Raw genomic sequence first — 23,857 nt, forward strand, 5'->3', positions numbered from 1 at the left:
AAGTGATTATATATATATATATATATATATATATATATATATATATATATATATATATATATATATATATATATATATATATATATATATATATATATATATATATATATATTGACTGCCCCTATGCACGAACTTGCCTGAAGGGACTGGCTGCTGCGATTATAGGGATTTCAGGGAGGGATTTCATATATATATATATATATATATATATATATATATATATATATATATATATATATAACCTCCACAGCGGTTCCTTCGCGGGAGTTTGCGCAGCGCTCACGTATGTGCGGTGTCCTGCGGCAGAACCAAGCCGCTATTTATTGCCAAACTTTTCCAACCAGGGAAAACAACGGGTCGCACAGCCAACCTGGATTCAAACAGTGATCCTTTTTATTTCAGTTATTTCAAAAAAGGGCAACAGGCGCAGAGAATTATTGGAAGGCGGTACAAAGTTAGGAACACTTCAGCTTAATGGAAGATGCATGAATCAATGCAATTTTTTGAGCAACATTCAATGTATTCTAATATTAGAAAAGGGTGCATTCTATTTTATTTTTACTTTTTTTCAAACTTTTGGTTAAAACTACAAGGACCAGAATCCTTAGTAATCTCTGCGCCTGTTGCCCTTTTTTGAAATAACTGAAATAAAAAGGATCACTGTTTGAATCCAGGTTGGCTGTGCGACCCGTTGTTTTCCCTGGTTGGAAAAGTTTGGCAATATATATATATATATATATCCAACACCATCCTTCCGAAAAAAGTATATATATATATATATATATATATATATATATATATATATATATATATATCAACAGATCAGACCCCAGCACACTATAAGTGAGGAGGAAGGCTTCACATTCATCTGCATCCTGGAGGATGAGAAATACAGGCTCCCTGTGTCATATGGTGTTTTGTGAACATCTTCAGGCCATGCTTTTGTCTAATAGTCTGTTACGGACACAGGAGCTGAAGAATGACCTTACGGTTGTGTGTCCAGGGAGTATGTTGAGAAGGCGCAGCAGACTCACAGGCATGCAGTCTATTGCCCTCTCAAGCATGTACTCAACACTCCTGTGATGTAGATGTTGGATAGAAGCTGGTGCTTGGCCCAGCTTACTTGAACTACAGCTCCTCATGGCTCCTTGGAAAGGTCACTACAAGAATGATCCTACAGTCATGGCTCACAGTTGGGCTTAGAACTGACTTGGAGGCCAGGTGATGCTGCTCTCCACACTGGGTAGCGCTGCTTCTTCTTTCCCAAACATGGCATAGGGGCAAGTTGTTCCCTTCTGGATCAAAGCTTCTTTAAAGAAACAGAGCTAATAGCAAGTTGTAATCATGCTCATGCTCAGCATACGCTTATATCAACACTCTAGCCTCTTTAACACTCAGATTCACAGTAGTTGTATTTCCACTCTTTGTTCTGTCTGAGAGCAATCAATTGCCACTCACCCTTTTCTTTGCACCAACTCTATGTGGAGTCCCTCGGGATTATAGCTTTGTGTCCTATTTTCTATAACAAACTTCTGGACACACACCGATTTACTCATTCAGTTTTGTTTTCTACCTATTCTATGTGACACGGTTATTGCTTAAGATCAAAGCAAATGACAAAACATTCTAAAACTACTTTCACCACTGTCTACTGATAAATGATAGTTTTATAGACACTAATAGATTGAAAATTAATTCCTCCAAGACAGAAATATTAGCTAGCAGAGTTCCTGCTGAAGCTGCAGTGTAAACAGAACTAGCAACATACATGTTAGACTTATCCTTGCTCCTTCCTCGCCTCTAGTTCACCATATGGGAATGGTGTACTTCAAGTCACTGAGACAGATTTTGTAAAATGCTATGCTCTTAGGAGAAGATGTTATCTTACTGATAGATTGTGCTAGTAGCATGTTTTTAGGTTTCTACTATATATTCGGTAATGCTTGAAGTATGCATATCCCATCCTTTGGATCTAATGCTCTGAGTCGCAGTGCCCTGCCCAAGTGAGATACATTTAAATGTGGGGCTGTAAGAAATTGGATTACTGGTTGACTGGGATGTCAGTCCTGATCAAGCAGGAACCACAATCCTTGAAAGGGTAAGGTACAAACAAACCCCAAATTAACCTGTGCTCATCCCAGGTATCTTTGCACAGTGCAGTCAGGCTTAACTTAGAGGCAATGCATATTTGTGCAACACGCCAAACTGTAACACAGTGAAAACACCACACAAAAAGGATCCCACACAAACGGGAAAGAAGGAGTAAGAGAAAGACGGAAAAACGGGGAGGAAGGGAGAACGTACGGGCCAGCAAGAGTGAGATAAAGGGACAGCAGTGTCTGGTAGTGGATTAAAGAGGCCTGAGGTGAGTTCAACCCCGTGCAGCCTTGGTATTCGGCGCACCGATTGATAATATCCTAGCAGCAGCAGAGCTTTGGGCACAGGCATTGTTTCTTTTACAAAAGAAGCACTGGGCTGGCCTTACCTGAGAGTAAATCTGCAGCTTCTGTTCAAGGGCCCCCACCTTGCAGTTCAGTCGGTCTTCATTCAGCTGACTCTGAAAGAGAAATGGGCGGGACTGAGTCACTCACAGCTAAAGTCCGTTTGTGTACGTCTGTCACTTTTATTTTGCGTCTCCAGCCTGCTCCATCTCACTGGATGAAAAACCAGAGGACGGTACCAATACAAAGTTCAATCAATGGTTATTCAAAAGGGTTGGGTTGCGTGAGGAGGCTGCAGCTTTCTTTGTAATATCTCTGTCTGTTTATCTACCTTCCTTGAGTATTTACCGTTTTACAAAGACGAACAGAGCAGCTTTCTCATAATAGTTATAATGCAGTAACTGAGCACTCAATCGACGCCCACCTGTGGCAGACCGGTGGTTGGCAGCCTGCCGGCTTCCGGCCTGGTTGGCTTTTTTAATGTGTTTTTTCCTGCGCAAGTACAAGACGGCAGGGGAGAGGTGCATCACTAACCACAGCTCTGCGTGAACCACGGGCCTGGGTTTATCTGCTACTGGAATCAGCCCTCCAAGCCGCTTAACAGTTTGCACCGCCCAAAAAATGTCACAAATGTCCCCTCTTCATTTTTTCAGTCTTTGCATCACCCCCATTTTTTAGGTTGATTTCTGTATTTGAGTCGAGCATGTATACTTCATAAGGCAATTGTAACGGATGTCTAAATAGAGCAACCTGCATGCTTCTAAAGAGCTTTAAGTGTCATAATTGCCGGAAATTTGATGATGGAGGATTCTCACCTGCAGCAGAACACAAGATAAAGGCCGCTCAAAAAGGGGAAGTTACCAGAAATGAAACTCCGTAAACATCCTGTAACTTCATTGATGCGCATTTATCCGTTTGTACATCAAATGCACTTCTCAGATTCAGGTTGAGAGCAAGGGTGGGATATTGACTTCGACTGTGAGGAACAGAGATGCAGAAGAAGAAAATATGTTGCATGCAAGTTTTCGCAGATAAAGTTAAGGATGGCCAATGTCTGAGCTGTACACAAAAGAGGACAAGGCCGAAAAAGAGACAGTGAGTCTTGAATGCAGATGTATGATCAGAAGTAATGGGCAGGGATATAGTCAGAATAAAAGGGTGTGATTTAGAGGTCACCTGCAACCGTATATTTACTGATTCATGGCAGAATTGATAAAGTTGTCTTTGGTGCTTTCTCAGAGGTTTGAGAATCTGCCAGTGCAGACCCTTCAGTAATGCTTCCTGAAAGTTCAATCATTTGGATAGAAGAATTCTCAACAACTGTAAAGCGGCAAAGGGTATATGCACCTCCTCTACTGGCAACCAACAGATGTACAGTTATGCCTCACTGCTAAATCACTCCTTAAAGCTATGAAAGTCAGATGAACGCTGAACAGAAGGGGGGTGCAGGTGGTGTATCCAGGAACATGCTGCAGTTCACAAAGAGCATTGATGAAAGGGTCTTTACATGCATCTAGCAGGCCATTACCTTCACGAGGACCCTCAGTCTCTTTGGTATCACATACTTTGCACAAACTGTGGTCAGACCTACTCTTTGGCCAACTCAAATCCATCTGTTTAGGTACAACTGCATTAGGGGTGTTTCCTGTCTACACAGACCCCCCCTCTCCTTCTCCTTCACAAAAAACGTAAAACTTTATTTCCAGTTTTGTAGCGTGTCAAATAGAGGCAAAGACTGGGTGAGGACTGTAAACAAATGCTCAGATGAATAATGCCTATCTCATTCTTCTCCCCAATCAGATTTTATGTAGTAATTTCTCCTTGAACTGTGTTGCTGATTTGTTTACTAAAAGAACAATGGACGGACAGAAAGTTGAACAATGTCAAACATTCACCCCAGTACAGAGATCTGGGCCTATACCGATTGTTTTTTTGCTCCCCATGCCATTCCAGTTTAAACCCAGCCAAACGCAAATCAATCTTAACCCTGCTCCCTATGGGAACAGTCCAGCCCGAACTGCCAGGCCAGGCCCTCCCTGGATCGGAAACAAGCAACATGGGAATGGTTTTGGGGTTTCACCCTCCACCAGCCAGGCTGTCTTGATTTCAGTGGCATGGACAGGACCAACGTCTGGGCATACATCTGGCCATATCCATCCCACACGGGGTGACAAATGCAAAAAGAACAATTGATGGATAGACTGTTGGACAATGTCAAACATTTACCCCAGTACAGAGATCTGGGCCTAAATCCATTGCTTTTTTTGCTCCCCAAGCCCTTTCCAGTTTAAACCCAGTCATATGCAAATCAGTCTTGACTCTGCTTCCTATGGGAATAGTCTAGTCCGAACTGCCGGGCCAGATCCTCCCTGGACCAGAAACAAGCATCCTGGGACCAGTTTCTGGGTTTCATCCCTCATCAGCCAGGCTAGCTTGATTCTAGTGGCATGAAGAGCACGGGACCCACGTCTGGGCATACCCGTTCCACTCAGGTTGACAAATGCAAAAATAACTGCTGCCATCTTCCATAGTTCATTATTGCAATAATTTTCTCTCAGAGGCTCTGGTCAACGACTGCATTGAAGGCCTATGTTATTGAACAACTGTCTTCACTACCCCCTAGTTGCCTTACTACCTCATGCTGTGAACTGAGCCATGTACTTCCTAGCAGTGAATGTGGAATAAAAACATGAGGCTTCATTCACAAATAAGAGTGAGCATCCTAGACATTGACTTACGTCTACAATTTGCATAGTTTAACTCTTTTATTGTGATTTCCAGAAAAGACATAAGTGTTACAGAGAAAGTCTGACTTTCCTAGTTTCCTTGGCGTTCACCAATAGACCTCGCCATGCGACTGCAGATTTTCCTCAGAAAAGAGATTACTATTCATAGGTGAGGTTTATAGTGAGTAGATAAAGCTATTTTTCCCTTTATGTTTATTTACACGTAAAACAATATTCTATGTGAAGGTATACCATTCATCTTCATGCCTAAAAATATAATTGCTTAGGACAGTTTCTCCACAATGATAGCACCACTTATCATGGAAATGGCTGTAAATCCAAAAAGGCAATACAACCTAAAGTACAAATTTGTTAGCATTTTTTATTTGGCTATTCCCCATACTGGGTTTTAGGCATGCCCAGAAGAGTGTCCCATGCACACGTTGTCACTGGAACCAAGCTGTACCAGGCTGATGAGCCTATACTTAGAGGATTACTGGGTTGCTTATGTTCTGCTCCAGGAAGGACTTGGCTAAGCAGTATGGGGTGAAGGGTTATGATTGGAGCAGGGACAAGACTGATTTGCACATAGCTTGGTCCAAATTGAGGTGACATGGTGTGCAAAAGGACAATGGATTGGGATGCGGCCCTGAGGAACCAGTGCCTGAAATTAATCCAAATATGCCATCCTTCACTTTTATCTAACCCAGGTTTGCACTTTGCTGCTCTTGACACTGTCATTGATACCCCTGATCACAGGGCTAATGAAGGCAGTATCAGGAACAGAAAGTAAACAAAGCTCAAACAGGGATTAAGAATGTGATGAAGTCTTGGGTGTCAAACCATACATGATGTCACTTCCTCTACCCATGAAAGAATCTAAGAACTGACATTTCTGTGCAGAAGATCAAATGATTATCTAGTTGGTCAGCAGTGCAACTGTATTTCCTGCTCCTCCTATCCTTATAGTAACTCTAAGTTAAGTTGTGTGTGTACAAAAAGGCACTTCATCTCATCCGCCATGCATGCCACTGTTTCCTACCTTCCAAGAGTTCTCGGCGGCTTGTATCAATGCAGTCAGAAGTTCCTGAAGGATAGCAAGCTTCTTCTTCAGCTTCAGCTCCCGGTGCAGGGCTTCCTGGAGAATGGAAGGAATCAACAACAGAGATTGCTCGAAATTTAACTTAAAATGAAGCACAGCAGTAGGTTTCTGGCCACATGAAGCAATAACGAAACCCCCCAATTATGTTCTCAAAAGTAATACAAGCTTTCAACATCAAATCTTGGTTCATGTACTTCTACAACTCTGCGCATGAAATAAACCTATTCACTACCTCTGCTGCACATAATGCTACACACTTATCTTCCTTCCCATAATAAACAACACACTTCAAAGAAAGTCTAGATAGTGTTAGACTTCCGGCGATCACGTGTTACACCTGGTACATATAATGTGAATTTAATATTGTCCTGCAACAAATTATAGCCAAAAGATTGACTACACAGTAAGTATACATTTGTTAGAACAGGTATCTAATACTTTACTACACATAAATATATCATGGATAATTAAACATCTTCAAAGTACATAGAAATGGAGCTAAGAATACTAAATCCATACATACCTATATATTTTGACAATGGCAATGGTTTGGTGGTGAATACTTTGTCTGTAGGACAACAATAACAACCTGTAGAATTATGTTAACACCCAAGACTTTCTGACATGCCACCCTTCTGGCTGTAGTGAAAGTTGTTCAAGTCTATGTTGCCATTTTCAAATTCTGGATGTGGCACTTCTAACTTGGCTTAAATTACAAAGCCTGTGCTGACAGTGTAATGTAGGATGTTGGGAACCCCCGCATGCACATTACAGATTTCTTGTCCATTACCAATGTAGGTCTTCCAACAAACCGTCATCAATGCATATTCTGCTGTCACTTTATGACCATCCATGCTTTCCTTGTAATAATACTTCCCCTAAACCATAAATACTTGTTCCAATACAATGATGGGTATGCAACATGTATCCCAGGTTGTCCAGGTCTGATGGATGAGTACACTAATGCATCCTACAACAACTTCTATTTGACCTCACGGTCTCAGGTTCAAATCCCAGGGGGTCCACTCAGTATTGCAGTATTTCTGAGGTAGATACAATCGAAAACATACGTTTATTAATCACCGCCACTGCTCGATATGAACGTGCTCTGTTATTTTATGTTAAATCAAAGTGTAGGCCTTCAAAACAATTGACTACCATGTGCATCTGAAGCACCACAGTACTATGTTTATATATATATATATATATATATATATATATTACCTACTGGCGGTCGCCAGTAGGTATATATAGTTAGGATTTTTTCTCTATGGGATTTTTGAAAATTCTATGTCTAATAACTTTGGCGTTTGTGGACGGAATTGGCTGAAATTTTCAGGAAAATGGCACATTTTGTTTCTGAGCAGCCCTTGAAAATTTGGGGGGGTTCGTCAAGGGGGGGCCGAGAAAAAAGGGGGGTCCCAAAACGTGTTTTTAACATTGAGTTTTCCATAGGGCGGTTGGCCTCACTTTTAGCCCGAACGGCTGAATGGATTTGCACGAAACTTGGCAAAATTGTAGGGACTGGTAGCCCGATGTGCCTTTGCTAGGTCTCAATATATGTGCTCCAGTGGATTTTGAGAAATTAACGTTCAAAAAAAGATATATATCTGTAACAGCGGACCGGGCAGCGCTCCGGTTCGCGGACTTTACGCGTAACGGAACTTCGCGTAGCGAAGCTGATTGGCTCTCCGGCGTCTGTGAACATTCCAAACAGTCCGTAGCGGCCGCCATCTTGTCTCTCGGTAGGATCGAGAGACAAGAGGAGGCCAAAGCGAAGGGGCAAATGACCATAAGGGGGCATAGTAGATCCTCGCTGACCCCCTAGGTTTGATGTGGAGGTTTTAAAAGGGTCCCGCGGGGCAAAAAATAAAAATAATAATAATCGAACGGCTGAATGGATTTGCACGAAACTTGGTAAAATATTAGGGACTGGTAGCCCGATGTGCCTTTGCTAGGTCTCAATATATGTGCTCCAGTGAATTTTGAGAAATTAACGTTAAAAAAAAAATATATCTGTAACAGCGCTCCGCTTCGCGTAACGGAGGTTTGCCAAGCTGATTGGTTCTCCGGCGTCTGTAAACATTGCAAACAGTCCGTAGCGGCCGCCATCTTGTCTCTCGGTAGGATCGAGAGACAAGAGGAGGCCAAAGCGAAGGGGCAAATGACCATAAGGGGGCATAGTAGATCCTCCTTGACCTCTTAGGTTTGATGTGGAGGTTTTAAAAGGGCCCCGCGGGGAAAAAAATAATAATAATAATAATCGAACGGCTGAATGGATTTGCACGAAACTTGGCAAAATTGTAGGGACTGGTAGCTCGATGTGCCTTTGCTAGGTCTCAATATATGTGCTTCAGTGGATTTTGAGAAATTAACGTTCAAAAACAAGATATATATCTGTAACAGCGCTCCGCTTCGCGGAGATAAAATTATATCTGTATTACCTAGCTGTTGCTAACACCAGTTAGCGACGGCTAGTAGGAGATAGCGACCATCTTGGGCCCCACTTTGCATGTGAGTGATATTTATCACTAATGACATGCAAAGTGGGCATGCCAAGATGTTAGCGACTGGAAACAGTCGCTAACATCGCTATCTCCTATTATCAACTTTTGGAAATATTCGAGATAAGCGCGAATATCTCCAAAAGCTAGCACCTGCCCTGAGCAGTTCTTAGCCATGTTATCCAATGGGAGGTGGATAACATGGCTAAGAGCATTAGCTCGGTAATGCATGAATATCGCTGAGTTTTCAGCGATATTAATGCATTGCGGTCGTTTATTATCGTATTTGCGATAAACCTTGATAATAGCAAGGTTTATCTGCGATAATTTCTGACGATGCTTAGCGGTAAAAAAAATCGTTGCTAAGCATCGTTAGGGATAAATATCGCTTAACTTTGGTAATATGCCCCAACGTCTGTTAACGTTCGATTCGAAGGAAATCAGGAAGTGTTGAAAAACATTGTCTGCGCCATCTTGTCTTTTTTCAAATGCCACACTTTTGTCGTGCACGGCAGCCATTTTAGATGCCTTGACCAGACCCACTCTGTGCACGCTGTCGATCCTTAGCATGGCTCCCCACCCTCGCAAGCATCACTCCCAGGCAGTGGTCACCCCCGCTCTCTGTCTTATGCATGGGTAATAAACCTCCCCCCATCTGCACTGCTCTTCCCTGAGAATCACACCCTGTGCCCGCCCGACACCTCCCTTTCGCCCTATTCACTACCGCACCCTCGGACACTCCTTTTCCTCTGTGTCCGATTGTCCAGGCTGGTCCTAGGGTATCAGCTAGCCCTGCAGATGTAGTTTATGGCCCCAGCTGTAAAGAATCACCCCTCTTCAAAGGAGTTATAGTAGATCAAGGCCCACACTCGATGAGATCCGTCACAGCAGACGCGTTCCTATTATCTGAAAACCATCCTGTATTGTGATTGGGGAGGGGACCGAGCCTGAAGCGGAAGATTCCAGGGATGACTCTTTGTACATCAAAGTTTTTACAATTATGTGTCACATTAAAAATATATAGCACTCCGACAAAGTAGTAAGATTATAAAACTTTAATAACTTATAAATATATACAAGAAAACAAAAATAGTAATAACATATAAACATTTTTAGGGAAAAACAACGAAGTAGCGGTCGGCTGTGCGAATAGTCCCAACGCAGCACAACGTCCAGATTTCCGGCGTGGGGCGTCGCGGGGGGTGGGTCATCAGTAGCAAACTGTTGTGCGAATAGTTCCAAGGCAGCAGAACGATAGCACCAAGGTGATGTCCAGTAAGTTGCCGCACTGGTTTTGGTATCCTACAATGCTGCTCCGAATAACGGCGTGGGGCGCCCCGGGGGAGGCGGCGTGAACGGGCCTCTCCAGGTGGAGTGTCATCTGTTGTAGTGGGGCGCCCCTTTACCGTTTCAGTTGCCATTCCGTCCGTTTTTGGTCCACTGTGTCAAAAGCCGCAATTCAGCTGAGTTGCGCCCACTCTTGCGGTGCAGCGATAGGCGGCTGTCACAGGACTCTCAAAATGGCGGCAGGCTCTTTCCTTTTTGGGCCTGGTCCACTGAAATGGCCCTGGGACACCTTGGAAATCGGACGCTTGTCTGCTAGGTCTTGGACCCCATTCTCGAAAGCGTCCCCTCCGCCTTGAGGATTCATCAAAAGTTTTGGGGGCCCCCGACTCCTGTAGGCTTCTGGTGGGGAGCGGTTGCCATGATTGCTCGCGGAATGACCACGACGGAGCTACGAGATGGTGGTGCTCTCATGCTGACGCCAGCTTCAGTCTGAAACATCCAGAAACAAGGTGGGGCTTTCATCGTTTGGGAAAAAAAAAAAGTTTTCATCCAATGAAAAGTGTTGTTTTTAGGTCATATGATCAAGCCTTCCATCATTAGGAAACCAAAAGTAAAATGAACCAATGAAAAGTTTTATAAACAAGTCACATGACCTGTTATGCGGCATAGGGTATAAAATGCGGAGAAAATACGTTGGCACGTGAGGCGGCGTCAGTAGCGGACCGATGTGCGAATAGGCCGAAGGCAATACAACGCGCCAAGATCCGGATGGCACCGAGGTGGTGTCCAGCAAGTTGCAGCACTGGTGTGGCCATCCTACAATGCTGAAAGTCGGCGTGGGGCGCCCCGTTGGCCTGTGAGTTTGCGTCAGTAGCGGACCGATGTGCGAATAGGCCGAAGGCAGCACAACGCGCCAAGATCCGGATGGCACCGAGGTGGTGTCTAGTAAGTTGCCGCACTGGTGTGGTCATCCTACAATGTTGAAAGTCGGCGTGGGGCGCCCCGTTGGCCTGTGAGATGGCGGCAGTAGCGGACCGATGTGCGAATGGGGCCAAAGGCAGCGCAACAATATTTTCGGAATAGAAGACACCACAAGGCGCTGAGATGCCAAGATCCGGATGGCACCGAGGTGGTGTCTAGCAAGTTGTGGCACTGGTGTGGCCATCCTACAATGGTAAAAGTCGGCGTGGGGCGCCCTGTTGGCCTGTGAGATGGTGTCAGTAGCGGACTGATGTGCGAATGGGGCCAAAGGCAGCGCAACAATATTTTCTGACTGACACCACAAGGCGCTGAGATGCCAAGATCCGGATGGCACCGATGTGATGTCTAAGTTGCGGACCGATGTGCGAATGGGGCCAAAGGCAGCGCAACAATATTTTCTGTATGGAAGATACCACTAGGCGTTGAGATGCCAAGATCCGGATGGCACCGAGGTGATGTCTAGCAAGTTGCTGTACTGGTGTGGTCATCCTACAATGCTGAAACTCGGCGTGGGGCGCCCTATTAGCCTGTGAGATGGCGTCAGTAGCGGACCGATGTGTGAATGGGGCAAAGGTAGCGCAAGAATATTTTCTGAATAGAAGACACCACAAGGCGCTGAGATGCCAAGATCCGGATGGCACCGAGGTGATGTCTAGCAAGTTGCTGTACTGGTGTGGTCATCCTACAATGCTGAAACTCGGCGTGGGGCGCCCCATTAGCCTGTGAGATGGCGTCAGTAGCGGACCGATGTGCGAATAGGCCGAAGGCAGCACAACGCGCCAAGATCCGGATGTCACCGTGGTGGTTTCATAGTTGAGAGGCACTTCATCTGCAGTGGGGCGCCGAGACCCGGATGGCACCGAGGTGATGTCTAGCAAGTTGCTGTACTGGTGTGGTCATCCTACAATGCTGAAAGTCGGCGTGGGGCGCCCCATTAGCCTGTGAGATGGCGTCAGTAGCGGACCGATGTGCGAATGGGGCCAAAGGCAGCGCAACAATATTTTCTGAAGAGAAGACACCAAAAGGCGCTGAGATTCCAAGATCCGGATGGCATCGAGGTGGTGTCTAGCAAGCTATGCAGTTGAGTTGTGTGCGCACTTGCGGCGAATAGGTCGAAGGCAGCATAACAATGTTTTCTGAATAGAAGACACCACAAGGCGTTGAGATTCGGTTACCACCGAGGTGATGTCTAGCAAGTTGCCGCACTGGTGTGGCCATCCTACAATACTGCTCCGAATAACGGCGTGGGGTGCCCGAAGGGGGGGGGGGAGGCGGCGTGAACGGGCCTTCCTAGGTGGAGGCTCGTCTGCTGTAGTGGGGCGCCCCTTTACCGTTTCAGTTGCCATTCAGCTGAGTTTCGGCTGCTCTTGATGCTACAGCGACAGGCGGCTGCAACAGGACTCTCAAAATGGCGGCCTGTTCTTTGGATTTGGGCCTGGTCCACTAAAATGGCCCTGGGACACCTTAGAACTCGGACGCTCGATTTTTTTTCCTTTCCTGTACATGCAAAAAAAGGTAAATGCCCGGTACGTTACACGCTTCATCTGCCACGATGAACTCTCCTGAGGAACCGAAAAAAAATATAGTTATGGTAACTATACCATGCATCGTCATATGGAGAGGTGGCACCAATTAATTATAGTGCTGCATAAAAGAGAGATTTGGAGGAGAACCCCTGACCTGCTAGTACATTCATCAAAGAAGTGGCACTGACAGCATCAGAGGCAAGGGAAACGGTCCCAAATATTTAGAAGAACTTTGGAAAGATTAAAATGACATGTTTAGATTGTGGCAAATTAATTTCATGTGGACAGATGAGTGTTACTCTAATAAATACAGCATATGAACATCATCATAGTCGATGGTTGGTAGAGACATTTTGACTATATCCTGGACCTGCCCGTCCTCGCCCAAAATGGCGCCGGAATAAATGGGACTCGTAACTCCTTGTTGTGTACTGGTTGCAGAACCTTGAAATCACGAGATACGTATGCAGTTTTGAAGCACATGGCAGGCGGGGACGAGAATTGATTGAATATTTCGACATCCCTATTGATATTAAGTTCTGATGTGTTATTGATTACTGTACTATTGAAAGTTCGAATTAACGTCACCCATGGTACTTGCCCGCAAATGTATATCTAGATAATTTTATTGTAACTGGCCCTGTCGTATTTTAATTATAAAATGTACGTCCACCGATTCCGTAACTGTTAGACACCTTAGTTCTTGCAACCTAATGGCCCGCCCGTTACGTTCCTCTACAGTGTAAATGTCTACTCATCATATACGATTACAGTTTGCTCCGTGGCAGGCCCACGTGGTTATAGGCTCGTATTTGTATAATGAAATTTTCACAATAAAGGTTTTTAAAAGAAAACATGGTAGTAGTATATACATTGGTAAAGTTTTTAATAATAGTCACTGTTTTAGAATCATTAAAAGGCAAGTGAAATAAAGCAGACCAATTACATGAAGGGTAAAAGGTATAATACGAAGGAACGCAGTAAAGATAAATGGTCAAGGGCTGTTGTGTTTTCTATTCCTGCAACATAAAGTGATCGATAAGAATCTCATATTCAGGCGTATCGGCGACTAAGACAGCAGGTCGACCCTCTTTTGCTCAACGGCTCCGTCATGGGACGAAGAAACGCTCTTTTTCTCGAAAAAAGAATATATTTTACTTGCAGGACAGTTGTAAATTTTCCGGGAAAGTACATTAGCCTGGAACATTATAACATATATTTAAGAAAAAATAATGTTCGGAAGTAATAAAAAGCGTAATTTTTAGGTCATATGACCAAGCCTTTCATCATTAGAATAAGAAAAGTAAAATGAACCAATGAAAAGTTTTATTAACAAGTCACATGACTTGTTATGCTTACGTTACGCGCTGCGCGCCCCGGATGACTTCCGGATGCGCTAACGCGGCGCGTCATATGACGCATTACGCGACAACGCAGGTCCAGAATATAGTCAAAATGTCTCCACCAACCAGCGGTCGGAACACAACCCCTTTCAGCAGGCTAAATAGTTCTGTTAAATGACAACAGAAGGGACAGGCAACAAGAACCATCAGTCAAAGAGGGGAGGGCTAGTTCTTCTCTACCGGGTTACATTGGGGCGCTACCGGAACTGATCGAATTGGTAGTCTACAGTGTTTCTGGATGTTTCAGACTGAAGCTGGGGTTAGCATGAGAGCAGTACCATTTCGTAGCTCCGTCGTGGCCATTCCGCAACCAATCATGGCAGCCGCTCTTTATCGTTATTTTGGGCGGGGTGGGTGGCGGAGCCAAGCTGTTTTGCAGCCATCATTGTGTGGAGTTCAGTTCATTTCACTAGTTTTGTATTTGTCATGAGGGGTTGTTCCTAATGTTTCTATTTTAGCGAGGTCAAAAAGAGATCCCGTTAGTGGCCTACTGATTTTGCTCGATTCCTTTTCTTTTTTTTTTTTACACGATTTTTCGTTATCTGCAAAGACTAAACAGAGTATTGCGACTCTGTGTTTGTTTGTAAATAGAGAATGAACCAAAGAGAACCAATTCTAAAACAGTAAATACTTGGATAACAATCAATCAAATGGAGAGAGAAGCAGGCACGACGTATTACAACGGGGGCAAAGGCCTGCGTTAACTACCCTTCACTATGTGCAAAGAGAGAGTACTCCTAATAGAAATGAGGGGGGGGGCACCATTCAAAGCAGATCAGTGTGCATAAACACGAAAATGTTTTCACTCACCAAGTACTTGACATTCGACAGCTTATGATATTTGCTATTAAAAAACCATTGAAATTCACTGAAAAAACCATAGGTTATAGATCATATATAGTTAGGAATTAGCATTTACAAAACCTTGAAAATTCACTGAAAAAACCATAGGTTATAGACCATATATAGTTAGGAATTAGCATTTAAAAAACCTTATTTTACTCACACAAAACCATTGAAATTCCATATATAGTTAGTTGCACTAACTATATATCGCGCACCCGCAATCCACTGCTGATGATGTCACATATTACATCATTCATGACATGGTCAGTGACATCACTGATGACATCACTGATGACATCTCAAATGACATCACTGATGACATCACTGATGACATCTCATTTGACATCAATGACCACATCACTGATGATATCATTCATGTGACAATACAATGCATCTCCTCATATTTTAATATAACCTCTGTTTCACCCAGTGTTAAATACAGAGTATAATTTTTGAAACCATTGACACACCAATACTAGTTACTACATATGTACTCACTGATTCCTACGTCTACACACACATTCACTCATTCACCCATACAATCATTCATACATACAATCACTCATCTTTACAACACTGTCATATGCACTCATACACCTATACAGACACTCACACTCTGCCACTCATCCATGGAGTTACTCACACACCTAGTCAGTCCTGTAAAGAATCAATCACACTTCCATTTTCTTGTCTATACAGTTGTGTTTTGGATTTGAGCGGCTGAGCCCAGCCGCGAGAGACGCTCACCGCGAGGAAGCGGGCCTGTGCTGGAGCTTAAGTGGTTTCAGCAGTACAACGGGAGTCTGCGTTCGAGGTGACAGCTGTTAAGTACGGCAGACAAAGCAACGAGATTGTCATCCACCCACTGGGGTAATAATCCTTTTAAAAGACTTTTTCACCGAACGCCCTCACTGTAGGTTTATCCAATTTACCTGCATTACCTGGACCAGAAGGCCATGCGAATGGCCCCGCCCACTGGGGCAGGCTCCGTGGAATAAATGTGTGCAGGAAGTACGTTTGGGTGCTTAAGACTATGCCATTGAAGAAGGGAACACAGTTCCTGAAACGCGTCTGGCGTGGCTACATTGCCTGATGAAATCTTGGTTGTTCTTGCCTGAATGTTGCTGCCATCAATAAAAATCGAAGATCTACACGCAACTGCTGGCGTCTCTCTTTGGGGGCTAACCTTGTGTTTTGGATTTGAGCGGCTGAGCCCAGCCGCGAGAGACGCTCACCGCGAGGAAGCGGGCCTGTGCTGGAGCTTAAGTGGTTTCAGCAGTACAACGGGAGTCTGCGTTCGAGGTGACAGCTGTTAAGTACGGCAGACAAAGCAACGAGATTGTCATCCACCCACTGGGGTAATAATCCTTTTAAAAGACTTTTTCACCGAACGCCCTCACTGTAGGTTTATCCAATTTACCTGCACTACCTGGACCAGAAGGCCATGCAAATGGCCCCGCCCACTGGGGCAGGCTCCGTGGAATAAATGTGTGCAGGAAGTACGTTTGGGTGCTTAAGACTATGCCATTGAAGAAGGGAACACAGTTCCTGAAACGCGTCTGGCGTGGCTACATTGCCTGATGAAATCTTGGTTGTTCTTGCCTGAATGTTGCTGCCATCAATAAAAATCGAAGATCTACACGCAACTGCTGGCGTCTCTCTTTGGGGGCTAACCTTGTGTTTTGGATATATATATATATATATATATATATATATATATATATATATATATATATATATATATATATATATATATTGTATGCTCAAAGTTTCCCACCGGATGAAGCGCTCTCAAAAAAGCAGCATAAGGTCACAGCCCTTTATTCGGTTTGAACACTGCCACGCACTGCCAAATCCATTCACAATGAGACCTTCATTAGTACGCCTGACGCGTTTCGAAGTACAAACTTATTTTTCGAAGGCGATGCCGGTCTGAGTAGTGTGAGTCCTGACATTGCCCAGGATGTAAAGTAGTCCCTTATTGCCACGCCCCCAGATGGAGAGTTCCGTTTTAGAATCTGCGTGAGGCATCCTGGGTATTGTAGTGTCAGGTAAGTTAAACTCCCTAGATAGGTGCACTGTCATTTAAAAGTGTCGGGAAAAGTTCAAAGCCCTCGTATGGGCCTCAGCAGACGGGCTCGTTCACATCCTTAACTGCAATTTCCACAAATGAAGCTCTAGATATCAAGCTCCGTGGCCTCCTTCTCTCAAAGGGTGGTGCTCTTCGGCAGCTGGGGTGCCGCCATGAATTGTATGCTCAAAGTTTCCCACCGGATGAAGAGCACTCGAAAAAGCAGCATAAGGTCACAGCCCTTTATTCGGTTTGAACACCGCCACGCACTGCCAAATCCATTCACAATGAGACCTTCATTAGTACGCCTGACACGTTTCGAAGTACAAACCTCTTTTTCAAAGGCGATGCCTAAACATTTCACATCCTCTGTGTCACATCTGCAGTGTTCTGGTCATCCTGCTAACATGCAGGAATTACACACCAGTCTAAGGGTTATTTGTCGCGCGACACTTTTTCCTTTCCCAGACCAGGAACAATAAGGCCACATCGTGGTTATGTCCATCCCCCATAAGACTTATAAAATGTTTACATCATGGGAACTTCCAGGCCTCAAAGCTCAAAGACATACACACATCATTCTGTCTCACTGGAGCAAGTGAACATCACATCAAAAAGTTACTACACATTGTCTGTGCCCTCGCTCCACAGAAGGGACACTACAGCATTAAGTGTGATGAACTGGGGTGCGCAGCTCAAGAAGTCGAATAGACCAAAATAGTTAATAAAAATCACTTCTTTATTCCAAAAATCTCGTTTTTCGACATCAAATAAAAACAATCCAACTAACGCGTTTCATTCCCATATAGGGAACTTCCTCAGGGCAAAAATTGTATCACTAGTTGAAAGTACTTTGTGAGTAATGCCTTCAGTTCTTGTTAACCGCGGTTGTCAAAGCAACGGTTGACTTCTTTAATTTAATCCTATATGTGCCTGTATTGGGCAGAAAGAGACTTCTGCCTAATATTTCATGAAATATGGATCCAATTGAAGTAAGGTAGCCCCACGCAGGGCAATCAATATCCACGAATGAACTCGTGGCCACCTCGAAAGACTCCTCAGAGTTTATTATATCCGTGTACATGAAAAATCAACAGGAAAAATGATATGGAGCGCCTCAATCGAATTTAGCTGTCCCAAACCAACTGATCCAAAATACTTCAAAAGTTTTCAAAATTGTCAAATGGTACAGTGTATTACACCGTGGCCCACATATATTATAAGTAGAATTTGCAGAGTCCTTATCGCCGCGCACGAACCCGTCTTATTCCATTGTGTACACAATGGAATAAGACGGGTTCGTGCACGGTGTATTGCACGGTGCAATACACTGTACTGCGGTTAACAAGTACTGAAGGCTTCACTCACAAAGTACTTTCAACTAGTGATACAATTTTTGCCCTGAGGAAGTTCCCTATATGGGAATGAAATGCGTTTGCTGGATTGTTTATATTTGATATCTTGAGCTGTGCACCCCTGTTCAACACAATATCCTTTGATCGGGAGAACAGTGATGCCACTCAACGGCTGGTGTAGGGGTAGCTTGCACAGCGAACTCATTTATAGGAACCGGCACAAAGTGCGGCATAGGAAGTCCGCCGTTGTAGCTTTGAGAAATTTGACTACAGTATTAAGTGCCATTTAATTCCTGGTTCACACCAGCCTCATACATGCCTTTTGATCATCTACTTTCTCCTGTAATGGTTATTGGGGGACATACTGGAATACCTATCAATGTGGACTTGTTCACACCCAACTCCGACTTGACACACACACACATTGCAGCACTACCCGAATTACGGTCTGGATTACCTTCATTACACCTACACAAACCCTTTGAAGCAGCCAACATGCCCAGGCAGGTGCCAGAAACATAAATCCGACGAGCATGTCCATGCCAGGATGGCAAAATGCCAATAAGGCACAAGAGTTTACTGAGGGAAGAAATAACCAATCAGAAAGGAGGCTAGCAATGATGCAACTGCCACTGCTTCCGCACTTGACCCTACACAATATGCTGTTGTATATTGTCTTTGTGCAGTACAGAACAGATAAGCCCAACCCAATCTCATTGTATTTGATTTTAAATGCCGACCACCTGTTCAGAAACTCTTGTGCAGGTGAATTTGCAAAAGAAGGTTGCACAGCTATCTCTACATATGCTGCTCCTGCGTGCATGCAGTTTACCCTCTTAAAGTTGTACTTCACACTTTGCGCTGCTCCCAGATTTTAAGAAGAGAGCCATGCAGGATCTGCACCTAGGTTTTTGCAAAGTTCTGCCAATGGTCCTACGTAAGACCGCAGGTCAATGTCAACGTGCATAGAAGCATGTTTGCGTAATATGTAGGTATCTCAGTGTCTTAGTGAATGGATTTTTATCTTCTGGTCAGTCTGCTCTTTATAGGAGCAGACTGGCCAGTAGAGATAAATCCATCCACAGAGACTTTAGAGAAGTCCTGGAAGGTGTTTAGCATCTGCATGCAAGACAACTTTTATTTAAACATTTAAATTCCCTTCAGGATGTGCTCTTCTTCATCGAGGAAATTATTCTAAACAGGACGTTCTATTGGTGCATTAGACATGAGGGGTTGTCAAGTTCATAGTAGGTGATGTTGCTGACAGGGAGCAGCTATCCTGGCCCCATGAATTCCTAGCCTTTAGGTAGAATTTAAAAGAGTCTTGTGGGGTAAAAGACAGCTCTAGCCGGACAGTTACCAAACACTATCACTCTAGATTCTCTGAGAAATAGTGTAACACAGAGTAAAAAACTACTTGTAATTACTATAACAAGTAAAATTTGTTTAAAACAAGTGCAAGTAAAATAAGGTTCAATGTATGTGATATACTAGTATCAATACTATGGGGATCTTTTGATCATAAGGTTTGCATGTTCATACCCTATTCAATGTTCTACCTTGAAAAAAGTCCCAGAGAATATAGTGGAGTTTGACCAGGGGTACAGAAAAGGTTATGAGCTATAACTAAAAAGTGTACTTACTTGACAATAATGTAGAAGAGTGCCATATATAGGCATCTTGGCTGCCAGTTTCCAACAGTTACATACCGAAGTAACTACATTTTGGCAAATAGACAAATTTCATCAAGGTTTTCAAGTGTGTTAAGCTCACCGAGTCTTACCACTTATCTTATCGGAGGTATGTAGACAAAAAGAAAGCCACACAAATATAGCTGTATGGATAATCATAGCCTTAAGACATGATTTCAATATTGATGAACTTACAATTGCTTCCTGGTAAAGCAGGGTCCTTCAGACGGTTTACATCAGTGACTGACAACCCATTTGTATTAAGATCCTAGGCTAACTCGCAGATCATCTGCTCAATGCTGTAGTGTTATCTTTGAGTTCTGTTCCTAGATGTAGTCTGCAGTTTTTTGGGCTACAGAACTTTGCCACCTCTTGTTCTGCTCTTACAAAACCAATCATGGGTATGTTCCCGCCAGAAGACTTGCATTTTCAGAATATAGAAATATGCTAATCCTGAGACTTTTAGTTTCCAAAATGTTCTCACTTTCTTTATTTTGCTTAAAAAATCTATGAATCTGCAGGACAAGGACAAAGCTGCTCCCCTCCTATAGACATCCATTCGCAACATGCTACAATTTTCTTCCCCAGTCCCTGGGACAGAGGGGAACTACTTTCTCTGTGGGTGTTGACATTGTGCTTTGGTAAGTACTATCACTCAAAAGAAGAAGAAACAAATGGTTGAAGAAAGCTCACCCATTGCTTCATCTGTGTGCTGCGGTGGGTGGGAACAAAATGAAACCAGACCATGCATGAATAGGACCGGCTGTTTGTAAGTAAATAATGAGTAAACATTTTTTTGTAAAATCCTAAATTCTTAGCTAACGCCAGACCTAAAACACATTTTTGGTGTTGCTTCCTTTTTTGTTCTGTCAATAGTTAATAAGGCTTTTTAAACGTTCAATCCTTGGTAGTGTTTTTTTTATATTCATGTCTTGGTAGTATAATTGAAAACATACACGACCTTCCTCGAGTTCAGCATTCCTAAACTGTAAATGTCTTCTGCTAGTGATGAATGGGATGGAAAAAACTTGGCTCATCATATTCGGAAAATAGGAAACTAAAGGGATACATTTTCATAGCTCAATTCATTCGTTAACGGAACAATGGTTAGTGGGGCACAGACCAATAACCCTTTAAACATCAAAGTACAAATACAAATTTACATAGTTACATAAAGATACTTTTCCGTGGATATGCGAGTCAGTTTGGATATTGTAAAGTGCATGGCAAATTCAAACAGAAAAAAATACAAGCAGAAAGAACTTAAAAGTGATGACAGAATTATATTAACAGAAGTATATGCTAGCTGAAAGAAATATGTTTTTAGGGTCTTGGGAATACTTTCTCTTGTTTTACCTCACTCTTTCTTCCTATCTCTATCACTCTATGCTTGTTTCTCCATCTCTCTCGATTTTCTTTTCTGTCTCTTTCCCTTTCTCTTTCCGTCTCTCTCTTCCTCTGTCAGTTTCTCCTTTTCCTACTCCCCCCTCTTTACTAGTTTCAATCTCACTGGAACCTGTGACGTCTTCCCAATGCTTACAGCGTGAAGAATACTTTGATATTTGCTATCAGATGGTGAGAGACGACATTTGGCTAATAAATTCTCTTTTTCTGGGACAAATAATTCTTGTAAAGTTTTATAGAAAAGCGCTATCCAAGGTTCAGATGTTCGCTTACCTTTAGGTACTCGGAGAGCTGGAACATCTCCTAGAAAATAAAAAACAAAAACACAATATCTTGACTGTATCTGATTCGGTCACCGCTTACCAGTTCAGTACATGAACATGAACTATATCAATACAACGTTATGGGTTTAAGTGGAGCCATGCACTGGTCCTTTCCACAGCAAACCTCCTGCTCCTGGGGCTTAGTCTCCAGATGAACCATGGTCAGCAGTGTAAGCGGATATTCAGACGGTGGGAGTGGGGTCCTACAACTATGCGTTTTCACTTCAAGGGTATTACAATGCTAAATTCTGATTTCGCAGTTCCTGCGCCGCAGTGTCTAGGCAGGGGAGCAGGAAATAACGTGATGGTGCCCTTGTTTTTACTCGAAAAATAATACAACAATTGTATCCTTATTGCTGCGTATGATAACCCCAACTTTGACATGGACTGTGATGGAAGCACTGACTTCATGCTTCATTCTATGAATGCTGGGTAGCCTGCACTAGAGACAAGTATTTTTAAATCTCCCCAGATTAAAAAATACGGTTGAAGTGTCGGTAAAACTATGGATGATAATTTGAGTTTTTAGTCTTTAACTTTAAAAGGAATCCCCCACTGTGGAGACCATTGGGTCAAGAATCCCTAGAGAATAGGGTAAGTGGGTGTACTAAAACAGTGTGCTCATGCGTTTCTCACGTTTGCTGTGTCTGGAGTGTATTCACGTGTTGGAGCAGGATTCTGCAAAAAGAAACCTGCTCGGATGTATACCCCAATAATACGTACTGACAGTAAGAAGTAAAAGAAAACTATTGTGCACCTTACATAAACACGAAGGAAAACTGCTTTGCGCATGCATGCACTAACGTGAGATAACGCATGGAAGAACTAAAAACGTATTTACATTGTGCTTTGAAAGAAACAAGAAATAATGCATGACTAGGCTGCATGTGCATTTCGTAGTTTGCATGTTGCAGCTTGCTTTGAAATAATAAATAATGCTGCTTTTGCTTAAAGCTATGCTAGGGAAAACGCTAACAGGGAATAGTGCAAAGGTGGGCGGTGAACAGTGAAAAGTGCATTATCATATACTTAATGATTGTTCATATTCCATTTGCTATAGTGAACCAAATGAGATCCCATTTTGCTTAAGTTGGCTGGATAAAGGAGGGACTGGAATAAGAACGAAAATGTCATAACAGAGCAGCCAGAAGTGCTGAGTGCTGCAAAGAAAGTACAGAGGTTCAAGGCCGATATGCTGAAGGAGAATATTGAGTGCCTGCCAAAAAAATGTTAATGACTGGGGGACTAAAGACTCTTTCGGTGTACATTGCTTAAAATTATGTGCAAAATTTTTCAATTGTAACATGTATTAAATCGTTTGAACAAGACAATTATGAAGTAATGGGAATGGATGTAGAACAATGAATATGCCCAAGTTTTGAATGAAGTCATAGTGGTGTGACAGCCCACCTCATAAGACCACCAATCAACTGTTGAGTCACGTGAAATTTTTTAATTGATGTGGGACAGACATGTAGGTTTTAGGGTTTAACTGGGGTGCCATTAGGGGTGTGGTTTAAACTTGCGGGGAGAAAGAGAAGAAGGGTGAATGAGTCGCTGTTTGTCGATTTGCAGAGAGGCTTAGCTGTTCCTGTCCCTGTCCCTGTCCCACTCCGGGGTCCTAAAATCTTTTATTCCCTGATTCTATTTCAGGAGACCCCCATCATCACCTTGGCCAGGGGGGTGGTTATCCACAAATCCTTTAGGTTTGTATTATTCTGACTCATCCATGCAAATTTACTTTAAAATGTTTTTTCATCTCTGAACCTTATGTCTCTTCTCATATGCACGCCATCATAGGTATTTGTCTTGTGTTATTAGATGAAACTTATGTATCTTTATCCATCCCCTACGTTAGATGTATTTTTGTTTCGCATTTATTTTACTGAAACTGATGTCTCTTAATCTATCCACCCCTTCAATGCATTAAGTATATTGAGATTGAGTTTGTCTTTTTTTGAAATTGCTTGTTTTCTTTCCCTTTTGTGAAATTCATTGATTGCATTGGTGACCATATGCATTGAGATAAATCTTTATTAATCTTACCGAGAGTCTGTGATTATTTAGCCGACTGAAGAGTGAGTTAGATAGTATTATCATTACCATCAACTAGTCAACTAATTTGTTCATCGACCAAATAGAAGGAAAGTTGATGTATAAGTTAGATATGTATTTTGTGATGTCACACATGGATTTT

The 23,857-nt window shown here is 43.0% G+C and overlaps 1 protein-coding gene across 3 annotated transcripts in view; it reads right to left on the reverse strand.

Annotated features, from left to right (window-relative positions):
- TRAF3IP3 (TRAF3 interacting protein 3) overlaps nt 1–23,857 on the reverse strand; it is a 356,734-nt gene that overhangs the window by 184,750 nt on the left and 148,127 nt on the right. For all 3 annotated transcript variants that reach the window (XM_078644495.1, XM_078644496.1, XM_078644494.1), the window contains 3 exons: nt 21,611–21,640; nt 6,210–6,305; nt 2,486–2,557 (listed from right to left, as the gene is read on the reverse strand). In XM_078644495.1, the coding sequence (XP_078500621.1) occupies nt 2,486–2,557; nt 6,210–6,305; nt 21,611–21,640 (198 nt within the window). The remainder of the gene's footprint in view (nt 1–2,485; nt 2,558–6,209; nt 6,306–21,610; nt 21,641–23,857) is intronic.

The sequence above is a fragment of the Lissotriton helveticus genome, chromosome 5_1 (genome assembly GCF_964261635.1).
Source record: "Lissotriton helveticus chromosome 5_1, aLisHel1.1, whole genome shotgun sequence".
NCBI lineage: Eukaryota > Metazoa > Chordata > Amphibia > Caudata > Salamandridae > Lissotriton > Lissotriton helveticus.